Source organism: Sciurus carolinensis, chromosome 3, assembly GCF_902686445.1.
Source record: "Sciurus carolinensis chromosome 3, mSciCar1.2, whole genome shotgun sequence".
Taxonomy (NCBI): domain Eukaryota; kingdom Metazoa; phylum Chordata; class Mammalia; order Rodentia; family Sciuridae; genus Sciurus; species Sciurus carolinensis.
Genome location: NC_062215.1, coordinates 86,625,381 through 86,645,486, shown reverse-complemented (window position 1 = coordinate 86,645,486; position 20,106 = coordinate 86,625,381). Strand labels below are relative to the sequence as shown.

General features: G+C 40.9%; 1 protein-coding gene across 7 annotated transcripts in view; it reads right to left on the bottom strand.

Annotated features, from left to right (window-relative positions):
• Positions 1-20,106, bottom strand: part of Mgat5 (alpha-1,6-mannosylglycoprotein 6-beta-N-acetylglucosaminyltransferase) — a 321,612-nt gene that overhangs the window by 121,696 nt on the left and 179,810 nt on the right. For all 7 annotated transcript variants that reach the window (XM_047544029.1, XM_047544030.1, XM_047544028.1 and 4 more), the window contains 3 exons: positions 17,679-17,755; positions 16,071-16,160; positions 21-92 (listed from right to left, as the gene is read on the bottom strand). In XM_047544029.1, the coding sequence (XP_047399985.1) occupies positions 21-92; positions 16,071-16,160; positions 17,679-17,755 (239 nt within the window). The remainder of the gene's footprint in view (positions 1-20; positions 93-16,070; positions 16,161-17,678; positions 17,756-20,106) is intronic.

Below are 20,106 nucleotides of genomic sequence, written 5' to 3'. Positions count from 1 at the left end.
AGTTTTCCAAAATCATTTACCAATGAATTATGATCAGCTTCTTCGTAGGGATTTTTTGCTCTCCAAGGTAAATGAGGACACCAATTTTCAACCTGAAAAACATAAATCATCAACACTAAGTATGTTGGTTCATCTTCAAATGGATTACTATATGCACAAAGCACGGAGAACAGTTCCTGGAACAGTGAACACTGTAGCAATGTGGGGTATTATGAGCCAACTCCCATGATTTTAGCTAGCCATAGCAATACATATGCAGGGATAATGAGCAAAGGTCAGAAGGAGCAGGTGATGACCCTTTACATCTGTCCTGCAAAGTACCCTACGGGGACTGATTTGTTACTCCTTTAATCCTTATACTTCTGTAAGAGACAGAGAGGGGATCTGATAAGCAGAAGGTTGAAAGACTCAAGCACTGCTACTGGGGAATGTGAATGTAGTGTGCCTCTGTGACCATTTAGCAAATGGACAGGAATGATCTGGGTATTTGCTGTGGCATGTATGCAAAGGAAATAGGTTGGCATTTGAGTCACAGAACTCACTCCTTCATGGGAGAATTAGGAATGCAACTGATAGCTTAAGGTTTATTGGTCAGAGCTTTCTCTCATTTTCTGGTTGTTCACTTCGCACTGTCTCAAGAAATTAGGTAAGGAAGAGAAGGAAGGAAAAGCAGGGGCAAGAAAACTCCTGGTGATCTTGTAAGAGCCATTCTAGAAGGTGAACTATGTTTGTCAATGGACAAGGGTTAGAGTCGGGGAGAGGAGGAAAAGAGAAAAGAAAGAAGCGCCCAATCTTATAGGAATTACTTCAATAAAGGTTTCCAAAGAAAATTCTGCAAATTCATCATTTCGAATGCATTGAGGAATGTTGATGTCTGGCCTCTGCCTAAAACAGATACAAAATTTCCAGATGTTCTTACCCATTTACTAATAAATAATGACACTGAAATAATTTTTTTTATGAATGGTGGACCTACAAAATTTAAGAGTGAGAAGTGACCTTGGAGAGGACACTGAGCTAACAGGACTGTGGGGACTGGAGCCTCATGGGTGAGCAGAGCAGTCAAACAAGATGTTTTGCCCTCTAGGTCCGGATGAGTTTTCAAAGAAACACGTCAGTTTCACTAATCCAGAACTCACTCATAATGCAAGGTGATTTTTACTATGACCAAAAATAATCAGTCTGATTTGCATAAAGCCACCTGCCACTGCAAATGATCTGAAAGCAGTGAGCAGAGGGCAGCGAGGCTCAGGGGAGGGCAGAACCCTGGAAAGGTGAAGAGCAATGTTCTCTTCTCCTTCTCACGGAGTAAAATGAGACTTTATATTTGTGAATGACCTCAGAGACTCAAAAATACTACTGGTAAGAAAAGCTGAAATTATTTTTACTTTTTTAAAAATGCTAACTTGCTTTGGAGGCCCATGGTCTAATTACTGGTACCTTTCAGTACTATGACCATGAAAGGTCATCTGTGGGGTTCCACCAATGAGGAAAATGAAGAAAAATGGCAGAAAAGAGGCGTCCAAGAGGTGAGGCCGAGCTGGTCCCAGCAGTGTTTCACATCTGTACCTCATACTCTTAGGTTGGGTTGAATTATTTAGCTCCAATTAAATTTCTGTAAATGGACTCGATTAAACATCCCTATAAAGCATATTCATAATAGAAGGGCTTCAGACAAATTACAGACCTGGCTGTGAGACCTTCAACCACACACACAAACAACAACAAGTAAGCAGGGTCAGATTTGAAATAAACCTCACAACTGCATAAATAACCAAGTTTATAAAGCAGTCTGTCAGGATAAAACATTTCCCCTTGAAGAGCATGCTGGGGAAAGATGAAACAAGACTATGAATAAAGAAAATCAACTCAAAGGAGACACATTAGTGGGACCGATATTGAGAGAGGACACTCCCCCTCACTCCTCCGTACCCAGAATTTTCCAAGATTTGCTCTATGAAAATACGTTCCAAGGTGATCTAAAATGCGTCTTCCCTACAGAATCCTCCAGACTAATTCCTCTTTGAAGCAGATCATTTATCTTAGTTTTTCTTACTCTAAATCACTGCATACTACTTTGCATGGCTCCAAGGGCATTTCGTACAAACACAGAAAAGAGAGTCGGTGGAACCAAGCTTTGAGGGAGAAATTTCACCATTATACATGTGCTTTTAGCACAGTGGAAAAATCGATCCTGAACATTCCAGCACAGAATGGAGGGGGGATTTTTAAGGTTGCTTTTGTGCTCAGTGACAGGACAACCAGTTAATGAAATAATTAAATTATACGTAAACCAATTACCCCACAGGAGAGAGGAAAAACAAAACAGAATCTTTCTTTCTTTCTGAAACCTCAGAGGATTGATTACCAGGATTGGAAGAAAGCCAGCACTGGCAGTAACTCCAAGTAATGAAGCAAACAGCCCTCCAATGAACAACATTTTCCTAAATAAGAGCACCACTAAGAACATTCAGGAAAAATCTTGCTCTTGGCTAATAACTCAAACTCCGATACCTAACTTTGTTTACTGTCTGATCTGCCCAGGATCCTTTAATGAGCTTAAGTCACCAGTAGAGCATCCTTCCAATAAAGGTAGACCCCAGGAGGTCACCTGGATGCGGCCTTTTTTCAGATCATTCTGAAGAGCTCCTCTCCTGGCTAACAGGACTCCAATGTCCTACACTTGATTGTGGCAACCTTCCAATACTGCCTGGAACATACTTTTTTTAAGCTGTGACTCTGTGTAGTTACCCTCTGTGCAGGGCTTCCTACTGTCTACCCCCAACTCTGTTCAACTCTAATGGCCTGAGAAAGCTCTGCCTGAAGCCCTCTTCCGGGGAAGGGACTGGACATCTTTAACAATAGCCTGTAATGCACTCGAGTAAATTCAAAATGGAAAACCATCTGAATTCACAATAACACACACACAACAATCAATAGAGGAGCAGAACCATTACTGTAATAACCTTCGATTTGAAGGCAAAACTCCTTGGACATGAGCTAATCCTTTTAGTGCATTCATCTCAGGACACAAAATGAGGAGGCAGCAAAGCAGACAAAGACCAGCCAGGCTAGAACTTTGGAACATTAATGCGTATTCCAGAGAGGGCCCTATCAATCACTTTTCTTGAGCAAGGAGATATAAAATAAGACAATTTGGTTTTTGACATTCCAATTCCTGGTGATTTAACCTTCTTTGAACTAAGAAGGTTTTGAAGCTTAATCATGAGGATTGTGAATCAAAGCGTTTTCCAAGTCCCTAAAAAATTCTAACTAGGTCAGGCTTATTTTCAAGGTCCACAGGATGGACAATTCATTATGTTTAAAAGAAACTGCTGGTAGATGCACATATAGCTCAAGTTGGAGTTTAAAAGGGAACAAAGAAGTAATAAAGTTGTTGCAAAAATGAATACGAGACTCCAGAGCTATGTACACGTCTTACACATATATGGCATATGCTATAGTAATATTAAAAAAAAAAAAAACAGAACAATAGCCTGTGTTGTAGCCACTTCTTTCATTATTAATGTGAAGTGTTTTGTTTTAGTGGATCACTGACTTACAGGATTTCATGCTGTATTTTTCACATGGAAAGTATAATCAGAACTAATTGGAAAAAATGTGCAAGAAAAACCAGATTATCTCTGGATGATTGTGTTATGGGTGCTTTTAATTTTTTCTTTTTTTAATCTGCATATTGTAATTTTTATGGTAGACATTAATGAATAGAATACACATGAGTGACATTATTATACAAATATGTAATCATTTACTTTAGGCTGAGAATATGTCAGGCTCCCTGAAAAATACCAACACAAAAATTTTGTGTGTACAACATCACTTGATACCTGGAGGATCCTATGATGTAATACTGTCACCATGCTACATGGGGGGAAATCAAGGCACACAGGAAAGTTGCCAAGGAAACTCTATGAGTGAGTAGCAGGACCTGGGTGACCACTCCACTTTAAGTCCAAAGTTTATGAGGGAAAAGAGAGTTGCTGAATGGGGAAGGAGGATGGAATCCAGGATTAGTCAAAATGGATTACATGTGCAACTCTGCAAAGAACTAGGCATGTAACAAAACATGCTTTGCACATTTTCTTGCCTACAAAGTAAAGGAGCTGAATAGAGTGACCCTTTCCATTCTATTATCCTTTAACATCAGAAAGAGAATTTCATATCATTCTGTTAGACCAATTGTATTCTAATGAATAAAACTGTCATTTACACACACACAAATAATCTGTTATACTAATGACATAATAAATGAAGTTACTTATTAATAAATATGCTAAAAAAATCTAATAAGGGCTTCTCCCTATCACATGCTGCTGGCTGTTCACCATACCTTCTAATGTTTCAGCATTAGACTTGCACACCTGGTGAGTGGTTCAACTATCTAGACATCTCTGCACTAAACACCTGCGTTCATAAATTTGTCACAGCAGCTTGCTGAATGGTTATGCAAAGAAGACAAGGTTATGCAAAGAGACAAAGGAGAGGAAAATGTTGGAAAGCAGCAGGAACCAAGGGTGAGGATCAGCCCTCAACATGCATCACCTCACTTGGTGGTTCAAGTAATTTTGGGGGAAAGGTAGAGTGTAATGGAGATGAAGACACCAAGACAGAGACTAGACATGGCCAGGCCCAAAATAACACCTATCCCTCCCACACCTGAGTCGTACTTGATAAGCACACAAACCAGACGATAGTTCCTACAGCCCCATAAACATAGTCTAGGCCATATTAGGATACTATAGTGTAAAACTTCTATATAACATCCTTTAAAAATCATCTAGTGTGTTCCTTCCATGCAGCCGTACTAAGGTCAATGAAAGCAATTACTGTTCCCTGAATCCAGCTGTTGCTCTAGCATCTATCCAAAGCAGCAAGAGCGACTGTTTTAAAGCCTACACTGTCCCACACTCTGCACATATTTGAACACTCCAACGGCTTCTCATCATACTCAGAACACAACCTGGAATTAATACAAAGATTCTGCAGAATCTGACCTCTACCCTTACAGTATCAGCCTCGTTGACTCTGCTCTATACAAACAGAACTCCTTGCAAGTCCAAAAACATACCAAGCCCATTCCCAAATGGTCAAGATAGTGATCTGGGAAAAGAAAAGAGAACAAGGAAACCTGCTTAAATGTGAATCTCAGATAAACATTTGATCCTAGTGTATGTCCCTTACACTAAAAAAAATTGTTGTTTACCTGAATGCAAATGACACTGGGTACCCTGTATTCTACCTGGTAACCCCATACTTCAGGCCATCTGTGTTTGCTGTTTTTCCTACTGGAAACATGCTTCCTTCCAGTGTTCCATGCCGTCCTTCCTCCTGCCCCTCCATAAACTTCTCAGAGAAGCCTTCCTAGACCTACTTACCTGTTTACTCTAAAGGCTCACCCCATTTTTTCTCAGAGGATTTGCCACTTGTGGAAATTATTGAATGTGTTGATTTACTATTTGTAGTTTGCTGCCCCGAGTGTAAGTTCCCTGAGGGCAGGAAATTCATCTGGCTGGTCATCAAATCCCCACCCCTGCCAACAGTGCCCAAAGCATGGTAGGTACCTGATCAACATCCACTGAGTAGTTAATGAACAAAGAGATGATGTGTGCAGTAAAGATGCTCAGGGTAACTCAGGTGCACTTGGCCATTTTCATTTTATTAGAACCTGCCAACACCACAGTGAGTTAGGCAAGGCGTTTTCGTTTTGACCGCCATAGGGAGAATTAAGACTGAAAACCCAAGCAAAAGCTTAAAGCCATGCAGCTAGGTGGTGGGATCCAGACAGGCAATCACACCTCTTGTGTTCTTCCATGTTAATCCCTCCTTATCTGTAAGAGATGTGTTCCAAGACCTTCCATGGATAGTGCCAAACTCCACATATGCTGTGTTTTCCTATATATACATTCCTATGATAGAGTTTAATTTATAAATAAAACATAGTAAAAGATGAACAATTCTAATAATAAAGTAGGACAATTAAAACAGTACACTACAGTAAAAGTTATTTAAAACTGATGAACTGCAGGCACAGTGGTGCATGCCTGTAATCCCAGTGACTCAGGAGGCTGAGGCAGGAGAATCACAAGTTCAAAGTCAGCCGCAGCAGTTTAGTAAGGCCTTAGGCAACTTAGGGAAACTATCTCAAAATAAAAAAATACAAAGGGCTGGGGATGCGGACAAATGATAAAGCACCCCTGGGTTCAATCCCCAGTACCAAAACAAAATAAAAACCGAAAACAAAAAACCTGATGAAGTGTTTATTTCTGGAAGTTTCCATTTAATACTTTAAATTTGTACTTAATTCTGGGTTACTGAAACCACATGAAGCAAGGCTGAAGGGGAGGGGGAACTATCATAATACTGTACTGCTGCCCCAACACAGAAATACTATGAACACAAAACTGGTTACATGTAGCAGAGAGCCAAGGGCTACAGTGATTCCAAAGAGATCTGTTCAGGATATGAGAAAGGAGAAGAACCCAAAGAGAAGCTGCAGTGAGCCTTCAATGTGCCACAAAACCAGTGGGATTCTAATGAGATGATGACACAGAGTTCCCAGCATCCATCCCAAATCACGGTAGGAGAAAAGTCAATTTTCCTTCACACAGGAGGGGTGGCAAATGAATTCCTTTGTAGTCAATCACACAGGTTACACATGCAGACACACTTCAAGATATGCCACCTCGTGCTAGGTACACTTATTGGTGCACACTGGCAGATCTGGCCCCATCGGGCCTGCATCCACAAGGGGGCACATCAAAAGCCAGGGTCACCCAAGTTTGGGAGGTGGTCACATTGTCAAGACTGAGGATAGAGTGCTTTGGTGTTCAATGTGCAATTCTTCCTGGAGTCCAGAGGTAGGCAAACAATGCTAAGTGATAATGAGAAAAGATTGGCAAGAAAGCTGTGCCTTCTAATTGGGTCATTCCATTTTAATAGTCTAATTTGATCCCTTACACTGTCTCATAGATATATTAGAGAGCATTATACTAAACTTGTTAATACATGCTCTAAATGCCCCTGCTTCCTGTTTCAACCTGAATGTCTTAGCAGATTTTAATGTTACAAATTTTGCAGTGACTTTTTTTTTCAAGAAAAGAAGGTTATAGCTGAAAGAAGTTAGTCACTCAGAATAATAACAATGGGCTATTGTCAATTTAAAAAATGCTTCCAATACAATCATTCTCTTAATCAACATATGCCAGGCATCACTGTACAGGAGACAAAATGGAAATCTCTTAGGAGATGACTGTTTTTGTACTTGAAACTAATCTTGGATGTGGATGATCCTCAGGGCCTTTGCATTTGCCATCTCCACTGTCAGATGTCTGCACTTCTTTCTCTCTTACCTCCTTCAACCACCGTTCCCTCACCTTTTTAGTAGGCTCTTTTCTGCCCACTGTCCAAAATGACCCCATCAGTTCTCATGAGCATGTCTTATATTATTTATTTTTCTCTATGGCACTTACAGTCTAGGAGGTTATATACTTTATGTTGCTATCTCCTTTGATAAAGCATAAGCTTTTTAAAAAAATTATTTTATTTCTGACAATTAGTTGTACATGACAGTAGGATACATTTATACATTTTGATAGATCATACATAAATGGAGTATAATCTCATTTTTCTGATTACACATATTGTAGGATCACATCAGTCATGCAGTCATACATGAGGTAATAATGTCTGTTTCACTCTACTATCATTCCTTCCCCAATCCCCCTTCCCCTCCCTTCACTCCCCTCTACCTAATATAAAGTAACTCTATTCTTCCCTATACCCACACCCTTAATTGTGAATTAGCATTCACATATCAGAGAAAACATTTGGCCTTTGGTTTTTTGGGTTTGGCTTATTCACTTTGCATATTCTCTAACTCCACCCATTTACCAGCAAATGCCAGAATTTCATTCTTCTTTAAAGCTGAGTAATATTCTATTGCTGTGTACATACACACTATGTATGTGTGTATGTATTATGCTTTTCATGAAGTATAAAGTTAATGAGGAATATGTTCATTGTCATATTCCTAGTACCCAGAAAAACCCAATGGCAGAGAATGTGCCCGGTGGCCCGACTATGCATTACTTCCCACTAAAATGAACAGGAGTCCTAAAGAAATGACTGGTTCCCAGGTCTGGCAGCAAAAGTATAAGAGGAACCTAGAAGACCTTATCGAACCAGGGAACAAGAAAACTATTAAGGGTTGGTGATAGAGTTCAGTGCGAGTGTTTGCCTTGGGTTCGATCTGTAGTACTGCAAAAAATAAAAAGGGAAAAAAATATTGAAAACTACCAGGTCAAAAAGGTCAGAAGACATATGAATATGTTCCCACTGGCCAGTGCAGGGACAATTTGACAATCAGTAAGAAAATAATAGCAATGAATCAAATGTATCAAATGTTTCTTCAATGACTTTGTAATGATAACAACGACAACAAAAGCATGATAACAAGCAAAAGAACCAAAGTTCAAAAAGTTCTGGTCACCAGTGCAAGATGCTAGTAAACCAACTTAGAAATAAAGGTTTTTGCTGGGCATGGTGGCACACACCTGTAATCCCAGCAGCTTGGGAGGCTGAGACAGGAGGATCACAAGTTCAAAGCCAGTCTCAGCAACTTAGCAAGATCCTGTCTCAAAATAAAAAAATAAGGGCTGGGGATGTGGTTCAGTGGTTGAACACCTCTGAGTTCTATCCTTGGCACCCTTACCCCAAAATAAATAAATAAAACAAAAATTTAAAAAGAACTTTGGGGCATGCACTAGAAATGACAATAGACAATATTTACAAGTGTGTAAAAAAACAAATTGGATATACTATTTGAAGTTATTGCTAGTCACATGTATTTCAAGAAGGAAAGAAGTAGTAGTTTCAGGCTTGGCAAGTCTTGTTCTTTCCCCTTCTGATTTTTAGGAGGGGGAGGGCAGAAGTTGTCTAACTATAAATGCTATAGTACCTGAAACTCACAGACAACTCAGGGACAACGTGGAGAAGAACTTGAGAGAAGTTGGGAACAGAGTAGAGAAACCAGGCAGAAAAACACTGTTCTATAAACTCAGGGCTGTTTTGTAAAAAAAAAAAAAAAAAAAAAAAAAAAAAAAACTTCACTTGCTAAGAATGTCTTCAAACTCAGGTAATAAGAGCAATGAATACACACAGATGAAAAAGATACAAATAAAGGCAGAACTCAGGAAACGGAAAGAACATGATCACATATTTCTCACAACAGCTCTACTGCCATGAAATCATAGCTGGCAGAGGGGAATTTCCCATTTCACACAGCTCACCATGCACAAGGTGTGTGTTGAAATTCTCAGACAACATCCTGGTGGTATTATTCAAGTACTTCCTGACCCATCCCCAAATATTAGGTTTCTCTCATTCAGGTTTGCTCCTGCTACCTAAACAGTCAATTCTTTATCGCTGTCCACTTTGACAAATTAGTCTGTGAGACACCATTTCCAAGTTATCTTTAGCAGCCAACACAGCCCATAAATCCAAATCATTGTACTGGTTATTAGGATTTCATTTCATGCTCGCATTCACAAACATTTAAGCTCTCAACCTTTCCTGTTGGGCATTAATCTTGGCATTAATCAAAGGATTAAGTATGCTGAATTTAAACTCAAGGTTAATAGCATGCTCAGCCAATATTAGTTTTACATATTGCCAAGGGAAAATAGAAAGAGGCAAAGACCTTTATGCATGTTGTTCATGAAATATAAGAAATGGATTGACGGATAAGGCATGAAATTACTTCTTTTGTTCTGTTATAAAGGAGACACACATGTATGCACACGTATATACATGTGCACATGTACCAGTCTCGATTGGCATTTGAAGCAATAGTTTGTACACATCTAAAGATCTGTCAATCAATCACTGGATAATTTCATTATTTCAGACCAACTATACTTGCAATGGCAATGCAAGTGCTTAAAAAAATAGCACAAACAAATTAAGAAACCTGGAGAAGTATGCTGCTTGCTAGCTTCTGAAACAACAATATGAAAAAAAAAAAGAGTGTGGGTGTCAAGTACATCAGCATCATCCATCAATATAATATCAATAGGGGTGAAGAAATTCATACTAAATTTTATAAAAGCTGATAGCAATAAAAGGCTCTGCAGACAGCCAAGTTAATATACCTGAAACAATGACATTCAGAGTAATTACTTTATGGGGCCCTGTCTCTATAACGGGAGTAGTTACATGGCTCACAAAAACAGATATAGAAAATGATCTGCCTGATGTTCTGGAAATACAAGACTGCCTAATGAATCACTCACTCCTACCACTTGGGATGACTGACACCTGATTTTCATGAGTTAACATCCTCAAGAGAAGATAGTGGGGTTTCTTTTGTTTTAGCAGAGGGGTATCAAAGTTATGGAGTATTAGAAAACTAGCAATAAAGATCAGTTAATTGAACCTAGCTAAATAGAGCCATATTTCAAACACAAGAGGACTTAAGCATAAGGCTGAATAAAAGTCAAGTACTACAAGTTACTTGCTCAGTTGAGTTTCCTTGGGACCAAGGAGCAGCTAAGAGACCTCTGAGCTATCTATGACTTGGGTCTCTGTTAACCATCAGAGTTGGTGGGTGGTTTAAATGAGATTGGGCATTTGAGGTGTCTGGCTTGCAGTGGGGGCTCAATGATGCTTCATTCTTCTCTTACTGTCTGCCACTGGAGGCCCCCCAAAACAAGGGCAACTCCATAATGGTCCTGCACATTCCAGACCATACTGCAGTGTCAGACACAGAACAAGCAGCCACGAGGGATATTATAAGGGGTCATTCTCATGACTTCACTTCCTAAATGAGTAACTAAAAATGATCTGTATATCACACATTATGAAGGCAAAAGAAGACGTTTCTAATTCTGTGATTCAGTGGGATCTGTCTGGCCCACTGAGACAACCATGGGAAGAAGGAAGAGTACCACTATCTAAGATGGGATTGCACCTGAAGCTGAAACTCACCTGGCAACTGACTAGAGATATTTTATTTCCTTTTGAGATCTGTCAAATTTCTAATGTTGAACATAGATAGAAACAAGAATTGGCTCTTTCAATAAGGATTAAGAATAGAACAAAAGTCACTTGTGCATGTGTTGATCAAGTTCAGAAGCCAAATAAGGATGTCCCTCTGGGTCATCTTACCACTTGGCATACAATACAGGAAATTATCAATCTTCAGGGTTCAATGAAGTAACAACAAGGAGAGGAGGGAGGAAGAGGGAGGAAGAAAGAGAGAGAGAGAGAAAGAGAGAAAGAGAGAAAGAGAGAGAGAGAGAGAGAGAGAGAGAGAGAGAAAATAAACTAAAACCAGACCAGCAAACCCCAACAAAGACTTGGGTATTAACTAGGATTTAAAATACTAGAAAGGAATTAATTGAAGGGATTAATAGGCTTTGGAAACCATCTTTGCCAGTTTCACATTAACAATCATAGTGGGTGTATTGACTCCATACCACACCAGCTCCCAATTCAAAAGCAAACACAAGCATCATATCCAGAGATAAGCAGGCAAGGGGAAATGTACTTTCCACAAAAAAATATGTGAGGTAAATAAAGCGAATGCTAACTAGTTTGACTTGGTCTTCTACAATATATATGTTTATCAAAATATCATGTTGCATGAACACAGACAAAATTTATTTTTCAATTTAAAAAAAAGCATCAAAGGAACAGCTGAATTTCTAAATTACCAGATGTCAAAGGCTCTAAAGTTAAATCAGATTTGGTGAGTGAGAACCATAAATTGATTTTAATTCTAAAATGGAACTAAAAGCCCACTTATAATGTCTGAGTCTATGTGAGAGTCCACAACTGTCTTCAAATAACGATGACATTGAAAATCATAAAAGTATAGGTTCTGTTGATTGAGTATCTTCCATTTCTAGGCTCTACTCTAACTACTTTCCTGTAGAAACAGAAATACTCACAACATCCTCAAGGTAGGAGCCTTCAAAAACAGACAAGTGTAAGCTAATAGTTACTAAAGGAACTTTCCCCGAATCACAAAACTTAGAAAACAGGAGAAATGGATGCTGAAGTTCAGTTATGAGGCTCTTAAGGCAGTAATCCTATTAAAGTGACCATACCAGTGAAACTCTTGAACTCTCTCATCTGGTACTTTTATGATGATCTGATTAAAAAATAAAAATTAAAGTCCTGGTTCAGTGATATTTTCAGAGTAAAATTTTAAAAAGAGGTCCGTAGTTCTCCCCCAAGAGAAACCATCTCCACCCTTCCCGGATCATTATTTACATCTTCTTCCTTGCCCATTTGACTCTTAGGACGAGCATACAGCATGGAGGCCAGAAAATGAGTTCTCTGTAGCCGACAATAGATGAGTAAGGACAAATGTTCCATAAGTGTTCACTCAGCGGAATTTGGTTGAACCCAAGGAAAAACCTGATCATCTGCAGAAAAGAGTGGAATTGAGTAATGAATTCCCATTCCACACCTTGTGACTACAAGAGTCAGGTCCTGAAAGGAAACACTTCATCTTCATAGTAAGTATAAGTGACCCACGCAGAGCCCAGTCTGTCCAGCCTTTCTCTCAGTTTTGCTTCCTGAGAACCTTGCTTTTCTTTCCTTTCAGCTATATCCTTCTTCCACTGGGAATGGGGATGGGGCATTGGTCACAAAGTAAAGGAACAGGTTATGAATAATTGCAGTCCCTTTCTAGCAGGTTTTTTAAAATTTTATTTTGGCACTGTGGATTGACCCCAGGGGCACTAAACCACTGAGCCACATCCCCATAATTTTTTATTATTAGACAGGGTCTCATAGGGCCTCACTAAATTTCTGAGGCTGGCTTTGAACTTGCAACCCTCCTGCCTCAGCCTCCTGAATTGCTGGGATTACAGGCGTGCAACACTGCACCCACCTTCTAGTGGTCCTAACTGCTACCCCACACCTGCCCAGCTCCTGCCCAGGAGATGGAGAGGAAGCCGATGTGGGAATGTAAAATCCTCTATTCTCTCCTCAGTCCACTCCATGGTACAAACTCTTGGGAAGGCATGAAATTGGCTCAGTTGGTCAATCATAGTGCACAGTTGGATTCTGGCTACATTCTATCACAGGGAAAGAGGAAGAAAACTTGAAAATTAAACTGGATGAAGAGCCTTTCCCTCAGAGCAGGAAAGGTACTTCTAATTGACTTCTCACTGGAATGAAGGCTCACTTGTAGCCCCAAACCTTACCCCCCACCCCCACAGGAGGAAACGAGTGGCCACAGGCCACCCAAGACAGAAATAAGAAATGCACACAGATAACCAGGCAGGTGCATGACACATGCCTGTAATCCCAGAGACTCAGGAGGCTGAGGCAGGAGGATCGCAAGTTCTAGGCCAGCTTCAGCAATTGTTTCAACATTTAAAAAGGGTGTGGGGGCGGGCCTGGGGATGTAGCTCAGTGGTAGAGATTCAGTTCCTAGTAAAATAAAAATAAAAATAAAATAAAAATAAAATAAAAATGCATTTGATAGCAGCCTGCTAATGAGGAACACCACAAGCTCAACTCTTGAACTTTTAATTTTCAAGAGGTTTTTAACTCTTTGGCTCTGAGCTTCTCATGATGGCTATGGAGTGGCCACTGAACAACTTGTTAAAAAACATTTTTTAAAAAAAGTTTGTGGGGATGAAAGTGTAGCTCAGTGGTAGAGTGATTGCCACGCATATAAGAAGCCCTGGGTTTGATTCCCTGCACTGTGCCAAAAAAAGAAAAAGAAAAGTCTGATTTGAATGTACTAAAGAAAGAGGGAGATCTAAAAGAGGAGTAAACTCCACAGAATCCAGGGACACATGGTTGATACCAATACTGGCCTGGTTTCTATACTCAAAAGAGGTTTGTCCCTGTTACTTTATGACACAGGAAAGAGAGGCACCTGAATCCTACTGACAGGGAATATGGTGGCAATAGAGGTTAAGGGGTCATTCTTATAAACTGGTCCTACCGAGCTGACCTTCCTGTGTTTTATTTTAAAAAGTAATTCACCCGCAGCCCTTCTTGGCTTACGTCAATAAGATATTTTACATTACTCAGCAAACAACTGGTTATTTGCAGAAGAAATGTGGACCCAAAATGCTTAAAAGAAGAACACCAGTTAACCTGAAGGGAGGACCTTTGTGACCGTTACACAGACCAGGTTCCAGAACCCAGGGAGGTAATGATAATTCACCTTAACCACAAAATCTATAACAAAAGGGTCCAAATAGAACTGGTCAACATGGACCAAAGGGACCTAACATTACCCTGGACCTTTACCATGCACAATGGGGACTTAGAAGTCTGATATCATCCTGCTGTCAGTCAAAAGTCAAGAGGTACACAAGGGTGGGACTCTCAGAAACTTCCCTGGGACCCCCAATGAAACTGCAGGGCATAAGGGGTGTTTTGTCCCTCTCCTCTACAGGACCCACTCTCTCCCTTGAGTGTCCCCTTTTCCTATCCCTTCAACGAATGCATGCCTGCTACTCCGAGAGACACGTCTGAAATCTTTCTGATGTGATCGTTAAGAACCAGCGAGAAAGGACCACTGTGGTGGCCTTGGCTCTGTGATGGGAACTTGCCCCATAACACCACAAAGAAAACTATGGTAAAAGCATTTAATTTAGCCTCAAAATTGGAGTCATTCTCCATGGATCACCAGGGAGCTGTTAACGATGGCTAAAGGGCAATATCAACAGCACATGATAACAGGAAAGAACAAAAAAGAAATGGCAGCAGAGAGCCCACTGAGCTGCATCCTCTGAAACTGGCCTACACCTGTTTCATCAGCCCCTAGGGCTGGCCTGTCCATCAGTGGGAGAAGGAGAAACAGCAGGGTTTGGCTCCCTAGGAGGCTCTTCCCCTGCAGCTCCTTCTGGATAAACCTAACACCTTTCTACTCCTTGACTTTCCTAAAGGTGAAATGGAGATCACTGAAGCCTACGGCAAATTCCATGTGCTCTGGAAAATGCTCTGCAACCCTTATTTAATAATAATAAGAAAAGCTGCTATTTAAATTCAAGGGTGCAAATAAGAGGAAGTAAAAGAAGGCAAAAGTAACTAATCCAATCTATAAGAAAACAGCCAACTCTGGCCATCGCACATGACAAGAAGCTCAGTATCACTAATCAAGGAAATGCAAAACAAAACCACAATGAATTACCACTCACATCCATTAAGATGGCTGCTATCAAAAACACAGAGAGCAACAAGGACTGGTGAACATATGGAGAAACTGGAACCCTTGTTCTTGGTGGCAATGTAAAGTGGTACAACTGTCATGGAAAACAGTATGGTAGGTCCTCAAGTTTAAAACAGAATTATTGAATGATCCCATAATTCCACTTCTGGGTCTATACCTGCCAAAGAACTGAAAGCAAGGTATTGAAGAGAAATGTGTACACCCATGCTTAGAGCAGCGTTATTCACAATCACCAAGTGTTCACGGATAGGTGAATAAAGAAACAAGTGGTAGTATATGCACACAATGAAGTATTATTTGGTCTTAAAATGGAAGGAAACCCTAACACATGCTATGATTTGGATGAACCCTGAAGATAAGTGAAATGAGCTGGATGCAAAAGGCCAAATTGTATGATTCTGTTGTTCGAATAGTTAGGTTCAAAGAGACAGAAAATAGAACGGTGGCTAGGTGCTAGGGGACAGGGGTGTGGGGTGAGTGCTTAATAGGTACAGAGTTTCAGTTGTGCAAGATGAAAGCGATTCTGGAGATGAATGGCTGCATAGCAATGTGAAAGTGCTTGATGCCACTGAATTGGTCTTAAAAATGGTTCAGATGGCAGATCTCACAATACCTGTTTTGCACCACAATAGGAAAAAGTGGAAGAAAAAAGTGAACAGCTAACTCAAGCCTATTTTCCATTAAGGGGGAAAAAAATCTTCTTGGAGAGGTGGGGAGAATAATGAGAAGGGGCCACAGGTCCTCTATAAAAACGACATGCATTTTGAAACTTTTCAAATTCCAGGCTTAGGCATTAAACAGCTTAACCACATGCACCCCCAGGAGCCACAGGAAGCTAGCTACTCACCTCACTGAGGTAAATAAAAAAAGAGCAGGTGGACCCATCCACTCCATAGTCTGCGTAGCAGGGATCCGAGCGCCACATATCTTTCATCCACTGAAATGACAAGGGCAGAGAACACCTTTCAGCTCTCCATTCCCTGAGTTCCCTACCCATCTGCTCAGAAAAGGTGGGGGTGTGAAGGGTGGTAGCAGGGGGAATGGTTCAAACTGTGGCCAAGAGACAGAGCAAGGGGGTTGCTGAGCCAAGATGACCAGACATTCAGCTCCTGGGATACCAACAAGTAGACACTGGCTTGAACTGGGCCAGAGCCGGGTGCTTAGGGTAGAGCAAGGCCAGGAGAAGCCATGTTTAGGTGAGTTTTATCAGGGCCAAGTGCACATCCTCTGGAAACTAGGATTTCACCAGTGCCTGGAATGCAGAGTGTGTGCAGGTGGGCCGAGTGCAATGTGGGCATGGGTGAGCAACTACCGATGTCCCCAAAGGAGACCAGCAAGTGTGTCCCAGGTTGGTCTCACAGTCCTAACTGCAGACCTAAACTGAAACTTCTCCCTAAAAGCTACTGGGCAGGACAAACAAATATAATTTCCTTTTTTAAAGTAGACTTTATTTTTTAGAGCAGTTTTAGGTTCACAGCAAGTGAGTGGATGGTACAGAGGTCCTATGTACCTCTCTCCCCATCCCCCACCATCAACATCCTGCACCAGAATGTTATATTTACTGTAATCAATGACCTACATCAACACATCCTTATCAACACAAGACCATCATCTACATTAGAGTTCACCCTTGGTGTTGTACATTCTTTAGCCTTAGATAATGTATAATAACATGCCTCCACCATGAAATTACCATATGGGATAGTTCACTGCCCTAAAAATACCTTCTGCTTTACCTGATCACCTCTCCCATCCCCCAATCCCCTAGTGACCACTGATCTCTTTACTGTCTCTACAGATTTTTTAAAAAATATAAAATGTTGGGCTGGGGCTACAGCTCAGTATTAGAGCATACATGAGGTATGGGTTTGATCTATAGCAGTAAAAAGTTTTAAAAAATGACCAAAAAGTAACCAAGTATCTCTGTGCAAATTCCATGTGCTCTGGCAAATGCTCTGCAACCCTTATTTAATAATAATAAGAAAAGCTGCTATTTAAATTCAAGGGTGCAAATAATAGAAAGTAAAAGAAGGCAAAAGTAACTAATCCAATCTATAAGAAAACAGCTAACCCTGGCCATTTGTGGATACTCACCACAAATGCAAATGTGTCATTGAAACTGCAGCCTGAGCAGGGGGTTAGGCAGAGGGCAGTTGGTCTCTAAGTAACACTCACAGGAGGACCCCCACATTAGAGACTGGGAAAGAGAGCAGCTTCAAAGATGGTATGGCACCTGAAGTAGCCCAGGCTCTTCCAGTTGACCAGTGAGAGCCAATGTTGACTAACTCCATGGGTTGGCATAAGCAGAGAAGGGTCATTATGGTCACAGTGCAATACTAAAGGATGGAGGCACCCCTTAAATGACTCACTTCAAGGGCTCACGTGTCCATTTGTACCTCTAGGAGGGAAAAAGATGGAGGATGATGGAAATGAGTAGGTGTGGCTTCAGTCTTACCTTGATCTTCCCCTCGCAGTGGGGGTAGCCATCCATAGGAGGCAATACACATTTTTCTTGAGCTCCATTAATGATATCTAAAAAGAATGGAAAACAACAAAGTATACCATGAAGTCCATAAAATACAAATACCTAACATCCCTGTCCACAGAGAGACCAAAATAAGAGATGCCCATCATGGCAGCCAAGTTCTGACCCATAGAGCCTCTCCAGCTCCAAACATGTTTGATTGGTCTATGGCGAAGATCTGACTCCAGGAGAGCCCACCTACAAGATGACCTCGACTGGTGTGCCTTCGCTTCAAAGGGTGAGTAGGCTAACTGGGGTGCTTGCTTGGAAATTTGCAAATAAGAAACAGAATCTAATGAATGAGGAGCAAGAAATAAAGCCATAAGATTAGAAGGGCCCACCAGGGGTGTGGGGCCATTGGAGGCCACACAGGCAAGGTGAGGTCATACACGAACTTCACGCAGTCATGTGCATGAGCTCAAGAAACCAACAGGAGAAAGAAGGTGAAGAGAACTCGGGTACAGAGGAGCAGAGAGTCACAAAACACCTGTGCCATCTTGAGGAATCCCACTGTGGTTCCAATAGGGACAGTTCCTTACAGATCTTAGATTTCCACCAAGATTTCCTTATTGCTTTATATATTTTCTCATCATGAATCCCTTTTATAGTAACTAGTTAAAGTAGATTCCTCTCCCTGGTAACTATAGAATCAAAACTAAAAAGAGCAGCATTCTCACAAGAAGCTTACAATCTAAGGATGAACAGTGAACAAGCAACTGAGCAGTGTAGCTGACACGATTCAGGACTGGGCAAGGCAGGAGATGCAACTCAGTCTCCAAAGGCCCAGGAGGCTGCTGAGATCCAGCACTACCTCAGCTGAGATGTGAGGATGAAGTGGCAATGAGCCAGACAGACAATTTAAAGATGTCTTTCAAAGTACTGAGGTGGGTCCAAAAGGAGCGACCCACTTAGGCTGGAATGAAGACATGTGAGGTACTGAGAGGTGAGGCAGATGAGACAGGCCATGCCCACACAGGAAGGACCTCAAATGCCATGGTAAGGACTTTGGTCTTTTCCTAAAGGAATGGTGGAGCAATGAATGGTGAAAGATTTAGGAAGTGGATGGTTATAAACAAATTTTTCTGTAACAATGATAGTGCTGACTGGAAATCTAGACAATTCTACATCTACATGCTTCTTTCTCATTTTGGATCTCTATTTTCCAGAAAAGTTTGGAAAATGTCACCCTTATTTACTGCCAGTGGTTTTCTATATAATGGACTAATCAGAAATTAGATCCCAAATTGCAAAATTATTTGATAAATAATACCTTGGTGGTTTACTGGGAATACAAGAAGTTAGCATTACAGAGGATCTTAGCTATACCTAATCCTCAAAAGCCACATCTTTTGAAAGCCTGCAACAGAAATTCATGACTTCTTGATCCAGTGTTTCATTGAGACATCTCCAAAGGATGAAATATCCACCTCATCAGGGATGAGAGACAGTGTCTACAGTAGTCAAAATGAAGTTACCTAGCTTATCAGAGTCTCTGCTTTGTGATCTATAAAATGAGAGGTGAATGACTATGGCTTATTTTATCCAGCTCTTACTAAGGAAATTAATACTGGTCAAGAGTTTGGCCTGGTTCAGCCACTGTGGAAATGCATTCTTTATGTTTCTTCATGCTTGAGGTAGCGGCTCTGCCTATAGCTCCTCTGTCCTACTTGCTTGGGCACAGAAATCACTAATGCACAGACTGCTTCACCAAAGAATACAGAAAGCTTCCCAATGACTATGACCCCATCACTGTTGTAAATCCTGGTTTTGCTGGGCAACATTTAACAAGCCAATAAGCAGCAGCAGAGGTCCTGAGAAAATAAGAAGAGTCTACAACAGTCCCAGGATGGGGTGATCAGACATTTTAGAGGATATTGACAAGGGGAAATGCCCCCGACCCCAACATAGATACCATCCTACTTGCAGAGTGTTTGGGTCAGGAGTTCAGAGACCAGAGGTTACTGGTTACTGGTTACTCTTGGCAGTTTATCAATGAATCTAACAGGTTCTCCTCTGTGATTCTACTCCTTTGTAGACGAATTTCCTACTATTATTGAGTGACACAGTGATGGTTCTGAATAGACAATGGGTTTCCAAAGGCTCCAGTGTGCTCCAGGCTGTGGGGTAGGAATTTGAGAGTGGGAAAAACAGAAGTCCCAACCCACCAACATGGGCAGAGCTGCTCCCTGAATCCAACCAAGGATCACATGGGCAGGACCCTCCATCACTGCACAGCTCCTGAGGATCCTGAGCTTCTTTTCAGAGAACAGCTCTCCATTTTGTTTCCATCACAAGGACAAAAACTCAGTAAATATTTTCATTAGTTTGTACTCATGGAGAACTTTCCAACCTGTGGAAG